Source organism: Medicago sativa, chromosome 8 (genome assembly GCF_051527215.1).
Source record: "Medicago sativa cultivar Bolivia chromosome 8, Bolivia_mono, whole genome shotgun sequence".
Lineage (NCBI taxonomy): Eukaryota > Viridiplantae > Streptophyta > Magnoliopsida > Fabales > Fabaceae > Medicago > Medicago sativa.
In genome coordinates, this window is record NC_140756.1 from 39,417,483 (window position 1) to 39,432,758 (window position 15,276).

At 35.2% G+C, this 15,276-nt stretch overlaps 3 protein-coding genes and 1 pseudogene across 4 annotated transcripts; all 4 read right to left on the minus strand.

Moving 5' to 3' along the window:
- Positions 1-1,425: 1,425 nt before the first annotated feature.
- LOC146899020 (PWWP domain-containing protein 5-like) lies at positions 1,426-1,815 on the minus strand. Its single transcript, XM_085736676.1, has one exon. It carries the CDS (start codon positions 1,813-1,815, stop codon positions 1,426-1,428), a length of 390 nt encoding a protein of 129 aa, XP_085592802.1.
- Positions 1,816-6,424: 4,609 nt separating this feature from the next.
- LOC146899021 (uncharacterized) lies at positions 6,425-10,706 on the minus strand (annotated as a pseudogene). The gene is made up of 6 exons (XR_015022539.1): positions 10,573-10,706; positions 8,488-9,226; positions 8,261-8,393; positions 7,864-8,164; positions 7,651-7,755; positions 6,425-7,199 (listed from the first exon to the last, which is right to left on the minus strand). The product of XR_015022539.1 is annotated as an uncharacterized LOC146899021 (transcript).
- Positions 10,707-11,362: 656 nt separating this feature from the next.
- LOC146899022 (uncharacterized) lies at positions 11,363-13,075 on the minus strand. The gene has a single exon (XM_085736677.1). It carries the CDS (start codon positions 13,073-13,075, stop codon positions 11,363-11,365), a length of 1,713 nt encoding a protein of 570 aa, XP_085592803.1.
- LOC146899023 (uncharacterized) lies at positions 12,971-14,821 on the minus strand. The gene has a single exon (XM_085733472.1). It carries the CDS (start codon positions 14,786-14,788, stop codon positions 13,112-13,114), a length of 1,677 nt encoding a protein of 558 aa, XP_085589598.1. The 5' UTR covers positions 14,789-14,821; the 3' UTR covers positions 12,971-13,111.
- Between the last annotated feature and the right edge of the window lie 455 nt (positions 14,822-15,276).

Here is a 15,276-nt window from a genome sequence, read left to right on the forward strand (position 1 = left end):
ACATATAGAAACCTTTAAAGGAACACTTTTGTGCCACACCGCATCCAATATGTCATCATGATCGTGCATCTCTTGCCTCATAAGCATTTGATACACGCCACGCACAGTATAGCCATCACCTGCATCTGGACGCCACAACCAAACATCCTGTCTAGAATCCTGTAAAGACACATTAGCCAGTAAAATCATAAGTTCCCCCACTAACTCCTCCTCCCAGGCCATTAACCTACGCCTCCAACCCCAAGCATCCCCTCCGTCTTCCCAACCCAAAGCACACATCTCTCCCACCGTCTTGTCTTTATGAATAGACAAATCATATAACCTCCGAAAACACTCCATCAACTTCGTCGACCCTACCCAATAATCCGACCAAAAATACGAATTGAAACCGTTACCCACAACTTTCTTTACATTCGCTTCAAACCAACTCCCACCCTCCACACCTATACCCTCCTGAATTTTCACAATCTCTCGCCACCATGCCGATCGCATCTAAAACAAAATTATTTAATATCTTTGAAAAACCGGCTGACATGAATGGAAAACTTTTTAAGCAAATAAAAATCAATTAGAACTTTTAGTCATAAAAAAAATAAAAAAAATCAAATAGAACTTTATTTGCAACTCTATTTTTACTACGATCCTTCTCATTTTTAATTTTATTGAAACTTCATATCTTTATTTCATTTCTTTGTAAAATAAAATCTATATTTTTTTGGAAAAGAAATTTTTATTATGAATATAAAATTAACTCGTTATATAATATTTTACAATATTTACACACCATACATCAACTAATTGTGCTAAATTTGGATGGTATCTCTTATTTATATATATCATATAAACATTCAAAATAAATTATTTGATTTGAAAAAAAAACATATTATAAGTAAAATAAATCAATAATTTATCAGTTGAAATGTATTTTGTGTACTGCATTAAAAAGTAACACTACCAGAATCTTCGATTGCCTGTGGAATTACCTGCTGATTTTGAGAAACTTTACAGAAGAAAACCTTCATTAAGTAAAGGAGAAGACCAGCAATAGTAATTGAGTCTAACGAAAAGACACTTTTCAATCTTTCACAACGTTCAAACGTGATAAAAAAAATTAATAATAACTCATAGGTACAACCAAAATAAACAAAATGAAGAGTTAATCTAACAATTCGGTGGAATTATCATGCTAGCCAAATTAATAACTAATCAAAGTATGAAAGTTGATTTTTAAATAAATTAATAATAACTCATCAAAGTACATACGAACTACCCAAAAAAAAAATGTACTAACTTTTTTTTTTGGTAGTGAAAAAAAAAATGTACTAACTAAACAAATTAAGAATGTAGTTGATATTCAAATAAACTAACTAAAGAAGAACACAATAATTTCGACAAAAGATGCACAAAAGATTGAAACCAAATACATCAAACTGCAGAAACATCATGCACAAAACTTGATTGTTTCTTGCTTTTCCTGCCTCGTTTTGCAGTACCTTTATTTGGTTTATGAGGCAAAACCTTGAGACGGAAGCTTTTTAGTGAAGATCCAAAACGATACTTTCCGAAATGAGTAACAGCATTTTCTGCATCACAACGTTTCTGGAAAACAACTCTGACGCCGTTAGTCTTCGCTAGCAGTTCAGTCTTTGATTCAATTAAGGGCCCAAAGCAGCATAAAAGCTTGTTGAGAATAGCTGTTGAAGGAACAGAATCTTTGTTTGTATATTTAAGAGTTAGAGCAGTATGAGAAGACTCCAAAACATTATGCATTAAATCTAAATTTGGAATAACTTCTGAAGCTGGTGAAAGCTCCATTGTTAATGTTGACATAGAAGCAACCAGTAGCACTACTCTGCTTTCTACTGTGAGAGACGTGGTATATATACTACAAGTTTTCCTTTTATACTATTTTTTGACGGAATCTTTATTTTCTATGATCCTTGGTACGGTATTTTTTTAATAATCATAATGATATTTACGGTGGAATATTTTACTTACTTACTTACTTACGGATATTATAAATTATTGGTGTTATTTTTTTCAAAATTAAATTATTGATGATGTAAATATGAAGATTCGGTGGAATATTTTATTAGTTTTTATAATCAAATGTTTTTCATGTGTAAAAGAGAAATATCAAAATTTCATAATGATATTTTAAATATGACAAATAATATTTATACAACTATTTTGTGACAAATTTATCTATTATACTCAAATTATGTTTTTACTTTCTCTCTCTTTTACTTTGATATTTATGTCAATACCTACTTTTCTCTGTATATTTTGATTGTCAAATGAATCGTCCCACAAACAGTTCTTCATATAACACCCTTTCATTATATATTTCATTCCAAGTCAAAAGTTATATATTTCATTTCGAATTACTAATTCATTGTCTATAAGGTAAGTCAATATATATTTCATTCCAAATCAAAAAATATATATTTCATTCCGAATTACTAATTCATTATAAAGTAATTGTTTTTATTTGTTTTTTTTTACGGTGTAAGGTAAGTTTTTTTAATGACATTATATTTCATTCCAAATCATAAAATATATATTTCATTCCGAATTACTAATTCATTATAAAGTAAGTTTTTATTTGTTTTTTACAGTGTAAGGTAAGTTTTTTTTTAATGATATATATATATATATATATATATATATATATATATATATATATATCAAAAGAAATGGGAGAGACACAGAGTAAGAGATATAGAAAGCAAAAAATTCCAAAACATTTGAACAAGAAAACCCCAAAAAAGTTAAGAAAACAACCACACCAAGGTCTACAACCAGGGTCCGTTTAGTTTGCACCCATGGAAGTATAGGTCCAACTTGGACCACAATTTCTCACTATTAGATTCATCTATGCACAATACACCACCTGCACTTGATTTTTTCCCCCTTTTCTCTTCCAGTTTTCTCCATCAGGAACCCATACACCAAATACAAGCTAGCGACCCTCAACCGTCCTCCGCCGTGTTTCGAGTTCCGACCACCGCATTGTTGCTTGCGAGAAATCAATGAGTGATGATACATAATAAGAAAAAGAGTGAATATGCAAGTTTATAAAGGGTCAATCATCATTTCTATATCAAACCATATAAATCAAAACATATGTTTTTTGATATTATATTTAACTTATCTTTGGTAAAATAATTTTTATCCACTTGATCTTAGGTTCATCCACCTTCTCTTTCCAAATCCCCAATACTTAATATTTATCATATTGCTTCACTTAATTAACAACAATCATCAACATGATTTCCAAGATAGTTTATTGCTACAATTTTACCTCACATCTATTATTTCTTTAAGAAAATGTTCCTTCAATTTATGTGTTTTGTTTGTAGACCTCCATGGATCTGTTGATGACTGTTGTTTTAGTATGTGCGTGTGTGTCAAAGGTTTGTATTAATTAAGCAAAATCTGTTTGAATAAATATTGATTTTAGTTGTATTACTATAGGGTCCTCTTTGTGATTTTAGTTGCAAAAAATTACTAGTGAGAGTTTGTACTGTGAAGTGAGAGCGGTCATGGTTAGTGTATGGGTTCCTGGTGGAGAAAACTGGAAGAGAGAAAGGAAAAAATCAAGTGCACGGGGTGTATCATAGTATTATGTGCATAGACAAATCTAATGGTGAAAAAAAAAGGGTCTAAGTTGGACCAATACTTCAAGTGGTCCAAATTAAAATTACCCTTACAACCAAAGCAAACAGGCTCTACTGCAACAACACAGCCAACTCCTCAACGAAAAACTCAAAGGAGATATACCCCTACAAAAAGAAGAACAAATCTACGGGATGAGACACCCAAAGAAAGGAGGCACATACCCACCCCTACCCCCTCGCAATACGTCAGGCCGAGCACCACCACATAACCCTGCCATGTCCAACACATGATGTGATGCACCTCCCACTTATAGTAAGAGCAGAGCTAGCAATACGTCAGGCCGAGCACCACCACATAACCCTGCCATGTCCAACACATGATGTGATGCACCTCCCACTTATAGTAAGAGCAGAGCTAGCAGGACACTTTGCCAGGAACCACATTTAGGCCAGAAACGTAACTCTATCCACCAAACGCTCACCCATGGTCGAGCCACCAACAAAGATTAGATCATTTCGGGAAATTCAGATGGTCCCCATAATAACATTCCAAACTAAAAGCAATCGTATCATAACTCTTTTCTTCCAACCAAAACCAAGAAAGCTATGAAATTGACAGACAAGATCTCTTGGAGACACAAACTCCAACCTCAACCACCTAGCCCACTAATACCAAATTGGAGGCAAAAGGTACCCTACGTCTCACCAACTTTTATTGGGTTGGCACCGGAACCAGAAGTTTTTGCCAAGAAAAGGCAATACCTTTAGGAGGAGACCAAGATCTCTATACCTTAGTCACGACATAAACAATATGATCCTTCGATCTACCACCTATCAACACCTAAGATCCCAAGTCCAATGGCTACCTTCCCAGGACCCTAATTCTCCTACCAAGCCCTCTTTATGTTGGGGTAAGTAGAACAGTCTACTAAACCTCACTAAAAGGTCAATCCCACACCATGGATCATGCCAAAAAGAGGTCGTCATACCTGAACAAACAAGTGCTACTCCCTCTGAAAATCATTCCTGATCGGTAGCCTTTCTATCACCATAAATAGTGAAATATCAGTCCACAACGTGGATGCCTTCTGCAGACAACCAGGGTGACCCCGTAGGTGTGGAGAAGGAAAGCAATCTTCATACTGGGACTTGAGGACACTCTTCTAAATCCTAACTTTGTAATTGTTAAGTTTGTTTCTCCACTTACCTAGTAATGCCGATTCACATTATTCCCCTCATACCAAAACCACTGTCCCATTTAGGCAAACAAACATATGCCCAATTGACCCATGCTATCTTGTTCGCTTTCTTTGGCCCACTAAAAGGAAATCTCTTCACAAGGGGACAATCTCCTCCTCACCATTGTCGACATTTTCATAAGACAAGTAGAAGAAAGGAATTGAGTTAAGAACATAGTTGAGAAGAAATACCCTGCCGCCAAGGCTGATGTACATGTTACTCCAAGAACCGAGCCTACCTGCTATTAAGTTTATCAAGGGATGCCACCTGTTATGTGGTCAAGGATTAGCTCCAATAGAAAAAAAGATGTTTGGTTAACATTATAATATTCTCAGGAACCTTAAGAATATGGATTATAATATTACCAAATTTATTTCTAGGAATATAAAGATTTGAATTTTATTTTAAGGTATTCAGAAAAAAGATGTTTGGTTAACATTATTATTTTCTCAGGAACCTTAAGAATAGGGATTATAATATTACCAAATTTATTCATAGGAATATAAAGATTTGAATTTTATTTCAAGGTATTAAAAAAAAGATGTTTGGTTAACATTATAATATTCTTAGGAACCTTAAGAATGTGGATTATAATAGGTAGTTACACATAAATTTATTCTCATCTTCATGACAACTTTATTCCCACCCTTTTCTTGAGAAAATTTTTCTACTCCCAGAAACATTTTATACTTGGGAATAAAATTTAGTAAACTTACAACAAACGTAGACATGTATTATGTTAAGGGTAATTTTTTTTCTAAACAAAAGGGACTTGCTAGAGAAGCAAGACCATAATATATATATATATATATATATATATATATATATATATATATATATATATATATATATATATATATATATATATATCAAAGAGAAAGATACAAAAAATGAGGGGGGACAAACAACCAAACCCTCATAAAGAAATAACAATAATCTAAAACAAGTGAACCCCATTCTATTTCTAGAAAAATCTTCCCTAATCTGACTAGGAAGTTGATCCCACCAAAAAACGAGAATTCAAAGATAAACCAATGGCAGCCAACTTATCAGCACAATGATTCCTCTCTATAAATATAAGACACCATCACTACAAGAAATTCTGGATTTTCCTAGGAATTTTTTCCTCGGAAAACATCCCAAATTCGTCGGAAACATTGTTTTCCGAGGAAATTACCGAGGAAAGCAACCATAGGAAATTTTGGACTTGTTCCTACAACTTTCCGAGGAATTTCCGAGGAAAATATGTGTCAGAAAATTTCCGTGGAAATTGCCGAGGAACTGTTGGCAGGAAAACAGTTTGCAGACTGTCGTCTGACACATGCTTTCCGACGAAATGTTCCTAGGAAATAATTATATTTAAATTAAAAATTTAAATTCAAATTTTGATTTTGAAAAAGGCGCAGAATTATTCAAAAGAGGCGCCAAAATATTTGATATTGTTTCCGACAAAATTTTCGTCGGTAAATTAATTAATTAAAATAAAAAAAATTGGGGCAAAAACGCGTCAAAATTTCAGAAAAAACGAAAATAAAGATTACGCCAAAATTTCAAAAAAAAAAATATTTTCCGATGAAAGACATCATGTTGATAATTAATCACATAAAACAATATTCATAAATGCAACTAGCATTATCTTTGACAGTGGAACATAACCACTGCAAACCACCTAAAACACCCCAAAAGTGCCTGCCCCAAACTAGTCCCTAACCAAAAAACAGCAACTGAAATCTGCTAATAACAACAGCTGAAGACATTACCTCAAAAAAAAAGAAACTGTTGAATACACAACAAGAATAAAAATTACTCGCTATCATCATCATCCCTCACACCGTCCTCCTCATCATCAACGTTGTCGTCGTTGTCTTCATGTATTTGGTCTTCTTGAACCGATGGTGATAATTGACTCGATGGCGACGATGATTCAAATGTCTTCCTACTCTTCATGCCACCCATCCTTTTTGTAACCATCCTTTGTAATTTTCTCATTTCCTCTGCCTGTTTGGCCAACAATTCCCTTAACTCATTCTCTGATTCTTCTTTCCTTGCCAACGCCTCCTTTTGAGATTGCAACTCTTGGTTCATTCGTTGCATCATTGATTGCATTTCAAGAGGCAACTCTCTAGAACGAGATGAGGACTCTGGTGGAGGAGGAACATAAAACAAATTTCCATGTACCACATTGCCGGCTAACGGCCCAAGACCGTACATTCTACCCGGTCTTCCTTTTCCTGCAACCTTTGCCCATAATTTAAGTTTAATGGGGTAGGGAATTTCTGGATATGATGGAATCCCAGAATTCTCCGCCAAATACTTCGCTACATTCGTGTCATAATCATCCTATAAATAAAAGTAATAAATAATAAAGTCAAAATCGATACAAAACAAACACACAGCAGCAAGCTATTGTAGAGCATAACTTCTAGCTATTTGAGGATGTGCAGCAGCAACAACATAGTTTCTTCTCACTAAAGTCTAAACTACTAGAAATCCAATGTTTCCTGCTAGTGTTCTTAGAGCTGTGCTGTTAGCTCAACAACAAAACAACAACAAAACAGATGCAAAACAAACAAACACACAGCAGCAGCAAGCTATTTGTAGAGCATAATTTCTAGCTATTTGAGGATGTGCAGCAGCAACATAGTTTGTTCTCAGTAAAGGACCCAAATTTCCAACATACATTGCAACTTAGACAGACCTCATTCAGTCATCCAACCATAAACACAATCCATTAAAATGAATACTTCATCATTTGAACACAGCAGAGAACAGAAAATGATTACAAATTTACCCGGGTATTGCTAGCTCGAGCATCGACATACCGACCCTTACGCTGACTGAAACGAGTCTCTTCATGGATCTCTTCCGGATAAGGATCTCTTTGCAAAGTGTTTTTCTAATTGCACAAACAAAAATATTAACCAATTAGAACATTTGGCAAATTTAATATATACATATATAGAAATATAAATAGTTAAATATAAACAGTTAATATTTTTTTTACCAAATTTCTAGCATGGGTAGCGGTACTGACACAGCCTTGTGCGTGCAACTGTCCTCCTACATTGGATGCCCTATTCACCTTGTAAGCTTTGGACCGGTTGTTAAAATGTGGATCTTCCATCCAATACTTGTTTAATAACTCCCAACTTTTTTCTCCGATCCAAGACGGACGATAAATGCCCTTGCGTTTCTTCAATTCTTTCCGTTCATCATAATAAAAATCAGATAAACGTTTTGCAGCTACCTTATGAAAGTTTTTTTTCTACAAGAGCGTGATGATGAGGTTGCCATACACAAAATTTCTGCAATAAAAAAATTATTAGACACTCAATAATTTAAAAAATAAACCATATTATAAAGTAAATACAATTATTTAATATTCAATAAAATGTGTTTACCGAAAATTAATTAAAAAGTGTCGCCCTATCGTCGACAGTAAGATCTTTGTATACAGCCCAACACCTATTTTTAGGGTAAAACAAGTGGATCGCCAATCTAATATATTCTGATACTCCCTTGGATGGCTCCAACCTACAAAATTTGAATTGTTAATTAAATTATGCATTTAAAAAACTAATAAGAATTAAGTCAAACATAAGTAACAAATTAAATTTTTATTACTTACGTTTCAGGTGTCGGTGTAACCACAAGAAGATTATCCACATACTCCCATGCTTCATCGATGTGACGTCGTGGTGGTCGTGGTGGTCGTCGTTGTTGATCGCCCCCAGACGGTACCTCTTCATCTTGGTTGTTTTGTTGTTGTTGTTGTGGTTGTTGTTGTTGTGGTTGTTCAGCAAGTTGCATTAAGTCTAGGAAATTTCCCTCTCTCATAATGTCTTGCATCATCTCCATGTTTGATAATGGTGGTGGAACAGATGTGTTAAAGCCCTCTCGGACAATATATGGGGTGGTATGGGTGGTGTTGTAACCTGGCGAATGTGTGGATGGCGGAGTAAATTCGGGCATGGCAAAACCAGGCAAAGAATGTGTGGGGGGCTGACTAGTAGAAGCTTCTGAAAATGATGCGGGACGAATATATGAGGTGGTGTTGTAATTTGGCGAATGTGTGGATGGCGGAGTAAATCCGGGCATGGCAAAACCAGGCATAGAATGTGTGGGGGGCTGACTAGTAGTAGCTGCTGGAAGAATAGTTGGGAATGGAGTGGAGAAAGGTGGTGGAGTAGTAGCAGTAGGACTAGGAGTACCAGTCCGTTCATCAATGTTACGGAAGGCAACCCCCGTCGGCCGAACCCACTGTCTGGTAGGGTCTGAGGTTACATCTATTCTATTTCGAAACTTATTTTTCTTCCCACGAGGTGCAGCATGAGCCTTACCCCTATCCTTGTCTCGCCCAGACATCCCTGGCATAATTATACAATAAACAACAATTAATACACAGACACAAGAATCAGATGATAAAACACCAGACCTCAAATTTATGTCAATCATTTTTATAAGTTTTAGATAATTTTAAAATTGATAAAATGGAAACAACTATGGGTAATATAGAAAATACCATAACATCTTCTCAACGGCTGATTTTGTTTTGATAGCCTTTAAAGCCAAAAATAAAGTTCTAGCAACATCAAATGTAGGCTAACTAAGAATTTAATAAAAAAGGGAAGAGATTGAAATACTCCCAACATATTTTACCCAGTGCAGGAAAAGAACAGAAGTTTCAGCAAATTTGCTCACAAATTGCGCCATCCCTGTTAAAGGAGGACATTTTCGTTTCTCCGGTGGAGGTTTATACTCCAACGGTGGCCTAGGCTCAAACAGCTTCAACAAATTCGCAGTCAATCCAGTTGGATGACTCTGTCCAATCAGTTTGAGTTGAAGGACGTTGGCGCGATTCTGTGCTTTGGTGAGTAAGAGAATTCACAACAAAATGCCAAAAACTTATAGCAGCAAGACAAAACAAATTAGGAACTTGAATTCATAACAAAGTGAGATGAATATACTAAAACAAAACAAAGTGTGCAGCAACTATGTTGTACCCTTCAATTGGTAATCCTCAAATATACTAAAACATTCAATTTGGCATTCCCTAAAAAGCCCACATGATGAATATGATAAAGCAGCAATTGAAGATAATGAAGATGAAAGTTTAACCATTCCAGAAACACAAGTTGTCAAATTTTATCTAAAATTGCCACTCTAGTGTTGTCAACAAGAGTCTAATTATAGTACTGAGTTGTGAAACATTCGGCTGTAGATCATTAAATTATGAAGTCAACGTGCACACAAATTTACAACCAAAATAAATTAAGAATGAAAATTGGTTTTACAATGTAAACACTTTCAAATATAAAAGACTAAATTGACATAAGATTAAAAAATAAAAACTTTCTTTATAGCTTTAAATTAAGTTAAAGAACTCTAGATATAATTGTCTTATAGACTATATCTATCTATATAACTTCAATTATAAGACATCAGGTTCAAATTCAATTCCCCTCACTATCACTATCTCATAAACTCCTTATTTTTGTTATGTGGCCATGAACAACATAACATTCAAAGGCTCCGTAAAATATGTTTCATTTTTGGGTTATACATACATTAAAATCAAGAGTAAAACCCAATTTCTCACAACCCCTCTTCATTATATTTTTTACTTTAGGTTACAAATTAACTAATTAAATAAAAAATATAAAAAAAAAAAAAACAACATTACTGTGAGAAAGAAACTAGGGTTAGAGTGTACCTTGAGCTGGGAAAGGAGATTTGAAGCAGAATCGATTGAGTGAAGGAACCAAGGAACAGTGAAGAGTTATGCTTCGATTGAGTGAAGGAATGAGGAACGGTGAAGAAAAGGAAGTAGAGGAACAGCTCGATAGCTTCGATTCCGTTTTGGAGGTGAGATTGAGATTGAGGAATTGGAGAAGATGTCGCAGGGAACTCACAATTTGCTTCGATTACCATGCATGTGCGATTACCATGTTCGGACTCAATAACTCCAACCGATTGCTTCAATTCGGTTTTGGAGGTGTGTGGAGACTTAGGTTTTAGATTTCGGGGGAAAGTGAAATTTAGGGATTAAGTGTTTTGGAGGTGTGTATGGAGACTTAGGTTTTAGATTTGGGGGGAAAGTGAAATTTAGGGATTTGGAATTTGGAGGTGTGGAGGGAGACTAAAATTGGAATTTGGAGAAAGAGGGTGAGTGTGAAATCAAATTGGAATTTGGAGAAAGAGGGTGAAAAACCTGCGACCCTTCCTTGAGTAGTGAAACATGCGACCCTTTTTTTTATAAAATATAATTTGATTTTTTATAAAATCAAATTAATTTCTTATAAATAATTTAATTTCTAATAATTTAATTTCTTATAAAATATAATTTGATTTTTTTAATATATTAAATAGATAATAAATGATATGAAAAGTTAAATAAATACATTAGATAGATAACTATATGATAAAATCTTTACATTGAACATAAATGTTTCATTATTATGATAAAATAATTACATCAAAGACATCATGTGTTTTATCAAGGGTTATTCATCATTGTCACGATAAAAATCATCCACATTGTTGTCAGAGTTATTTGCATCTTCTCCGTTGTCTCTAGAATTGCTTGACTCTTCCCCACTGTCAGTGTCAATAAGTAACATTTGAGCTAACATTCCAGCATCAACTTGCTGACCGTCGACATTTCTGTCAACCAAATCTGTAACAGGATCAACTTCAATCACATTTGGAACATGTGATATTTCATCAACTTGGTAAGGTATTTCTTTATCTGGAACTTCTGTCTCAATTTGACCTCTTGGTTTACACTTGATAGCAGCACACCATCCATGTTTGCGTCGGTGATGAGAAGGATAAGGTACATAATACACTTGACTAACTTTACTTGCCAAAATGAAAGGGTCAAATGCATTATACATTCTGTTCATTCGTACATCAACAATTTTATGCTTTCGATCAATTTTCATCCCATTTGCAGGGTCAAACCAGTCACAATAAAACAATACAACTTTGTTAGGTTCATTTACATATAGGTAAGTTACTTCAAATATGTGTTTGATCACACCATAGAAGTCATCTTCACCTCCATCACTGATTCCTTTGACGTAAACACCACTGTTAATTGTTTTTTTGCCCACTGATCGTGATTGAGTATGAAATTTAAACCCATTGATAAAGTAAGTGTCCCATTGTTTGAGTTTTCTTACCGGACCTTCGACTAATCCCCTCAAATGATATGTTTGTGTATTCGGATGAGAATTTAACAATTGATGCTTAAACCATCCTTGAAAACTTGTATATATGTTACCGATATTTAATCCTTGAAATATCTCAATGTATGGTCCAACTTCGTTGCAATTAATCATCACATGAATTGTCGCTGACTGCAACTCTGCGTCGTTCATCCAGTAAAATTTCCCAGGATGACAAAGACGTCCGTGGTGACGAAAAACTGATAAGGCAGACTGAAACCCTTCACTTTCAACAATGACTTCATTTCGTGTATTTCTTGGGTTCAACGTCAGCCGATTGAAGTAATGAGAGATGAAATAGTTTGTTTCCCGACGCACGTAAGCTGCAATTATTGATCCCTCAACCCTTGCTTTATTTCTCACCATTCGCTTTGCATAACCCATGAACCTTTCAAAAGGATACATCCACCTATATTGAACAGGTCCACCGAGCCAAGCTTCATAAGCGAGATGCACCGGAAGATGTTCCATAGAATCAAAGAAACCCGGAGGAAAAACTTGTTCCAATTTACAAAGAGTGATAGGAACATTCTTATCCATTTTAACAAGTTCATCCATCCTCAAGGTTGAAGCACACAAGTCTTTAAAAAATTGGCTAATTTCAGTCAATGGGTTTATAACATTGTTTGGCAATGAACTAAACGCAATTGGAAGTAAGCGTTCCAAGAAAACGTGGGAATCATGACTTTTCATTCCACGCAGTTTTCCAGAGTTGACATCGGCACACCTCGACAAGTTAGAACAATATCCGTCTGGCATCCTCAATTCTTTCAACCATTGACAAACAGATTTTGCTTCATCAGCAGTAAGACTATAAACAACCTTGGGTTTTAGATATTTTCCATTTGGAAGAAATTGTAGCTCCATTTCTGGTCTGTTACAATGCAATGGCAAGTCCATTCTAGCCTTCTCATTATCTTTTGTTTTACCAGAGACATTCATCACCGTGTGAATTATATTGTCACAAAAGTTCTTTTCAATGTGCATCACATCAAGATTATGTCTTAGTAAATTATCTTTCCATTAAGGGAGATCCCAGAAGATACTTCTTTTTGTCCAATGGTGCTTTTCACCGTATTTTGGGTGTCTGACTCTTTTGCCAACATCTGTGAATTTTAAAAGTCCTAGTTCATTGACTCTACGGTATACTTCCTCTGATGTTGTCCTAGGAGGCGGACCACCTTTTTCTGTTTTTCCTTTAGTAAACAAATTTCTCTTCTTACGAAATTCATGTGTCGCTGGTAAAAATGGACGATGACAGTCAAACCACGAATGCTTTCTTCCGTGATGCAACCATATGGCCTTTGTGCGTTCCATGCAATGTGGACAAGCCAATCTTCCATGAGTCAACCATCCAGACAACATTCCATATGCAGGAAAGTTGTTAATAGTCCACATCAAAGCTGCCCTCATTCTAAAATTCTTCTTCCTTGCAATATCATATGTCGATACACCGTTCCACAATCTATTCAAATCATCAATTAAGGGTTGTAGATACACATCTATACCATCTAAGGGGCTCGTAGGTCCTGGTACAATACAACTCAAAAACAAATAAGGCTTTGACATGCACATCTCAGGAGGAAGATTATACGGGGTAAGAAGAATTGGCCAACATGTATAAGGCGTTGCTGATGCTTGGATATACGGAATAAATCCATCAGAGCATAATCCAAGCCTCACATTACGTGGATCTTCTGCAAAATCTTGATGTACTTGATCAAAGTGCTTCCATGCCACCCCGTCACAAGGATGTCGCATCACACCTGAATTAGTTTTATTGTAATAATGCCACGTCATTTTATCGGCCGTGTGAGTTGATGCAAATAATCTCTGCAATCTTGGTGTTATTGGCAGATAAAACATTGACTTGACTGAGACTTGTTTCTTCTTCTGAGAACCGACATCATCACATACTTCATACCTCGGTGCATTGCAAAATTTACACGCCACCAACGCCTCATCATTTTTACCAAATTCGTTGTCGTAAAATAACATGCACCCATTAACGCAACAATCAATAGTTTTAACTTCCAATCCCAACTTCTCCACCAACTTTTGAGCCTCATAATAACTCAAGGGCAAATTTTCCTTTATAGGAGTTGCGTCCCTCATGATTTTTGTATAACACTCTCCGCCTTCTTCAGCTACACTCCAATCTGACGCGGCAGCTATAAGCCTCGCACTCATGGATAACTTAGAATCAGACGACCCTTCAAACAACGGCTTGTTTACTTCTTTCATCATTTTGTAAAACTTCAATGCTTTCTCATTCGGGATTGTTTCCTCTTCACCACCCTCGTTGTAAGACAGGTTCACCCCAAGAGCATCACCGACCATATCTTCCATCACGCCAAAGTTTTCACACTCCATACGCGCCCCACTGCTTGAAGCGTGCATATTAACATCAGGCTCGGTATTATTTGTCGGCTCTTGTTCACCATGATAAATCCACACATAATAATTATCCATAAAACCAAGCTCCTTTAAATGGTTTAGAACATCTTTTGGGCTCCGAATCAACCTACACGTACATTTAACACACGGACATCTTATCCCTCCCTCCAATTGAAAGGCATCTTGAGACATGGCGTAAGCAACAAAATCACGAACTCCATCCACAAAAGCCGCCTTAAGTGTCCTTTTCCCCGGATATTTTCTATCGTACATCCAACTACGATGGAGAATATGCTGATCCATTTTCCGCGTCGCTGCAATTGACTCAAATTAGTTCAATTTTCTAATCACCTAAATATTTAGAAATTTGTACAAAATAAACATGCTATCGCATAAGAATTATATAATATTTTATATTCTATGACTAAAATATATAACATTTTCTAACTACAGCAACATTTTTCCTAACTTAATCTTTTAAATATATAACATATATAAAATGTATAATCACCTTTATTATACATTTTTCTTTACTAACTTAACAATATATAAAATGTATAATATTTTTATTACTAATCATACCATTGACGTAATTTTAAATAAATAAAAGATACTTTAAATAAATAAAAGATACTAACCTCAAATAAGCCAATGAACAAAGTGGATGCAAAAAAAGAAAGAAACAGCGGCCAGCAGCAACACCAACCTCAAAATGGATCGAAAGCAACGAAACTACAAAAAATAATGCAACATATTTTAATAACTAAATTAAGAATATATAAATAATATAA

Excerpts from the sequence above, each read along its gene's own strand:
- LOC146899020 (XM_085736676.1), bottom strand. The coding sequence starts at position 1,815 with ATGGAGCTTTCACCAGCTTCAGAAGTTATTCCAAATTTAGATTTAATG.
- LOC146899022 (XM_085736677.1), bottom strand. The coding sequence starts at position 13,075 with ATGCACATTGAAAAGAACTTTTGTGACAATATAATTCACACGGTGATG.
- LOC146899023 (XM_085733472.1), bottom strand. The coding sequence starts at position 14,788 with ATGGATCAGCATATTCTCCATCGTAGTTGGATGTACGATAGAAAATAT.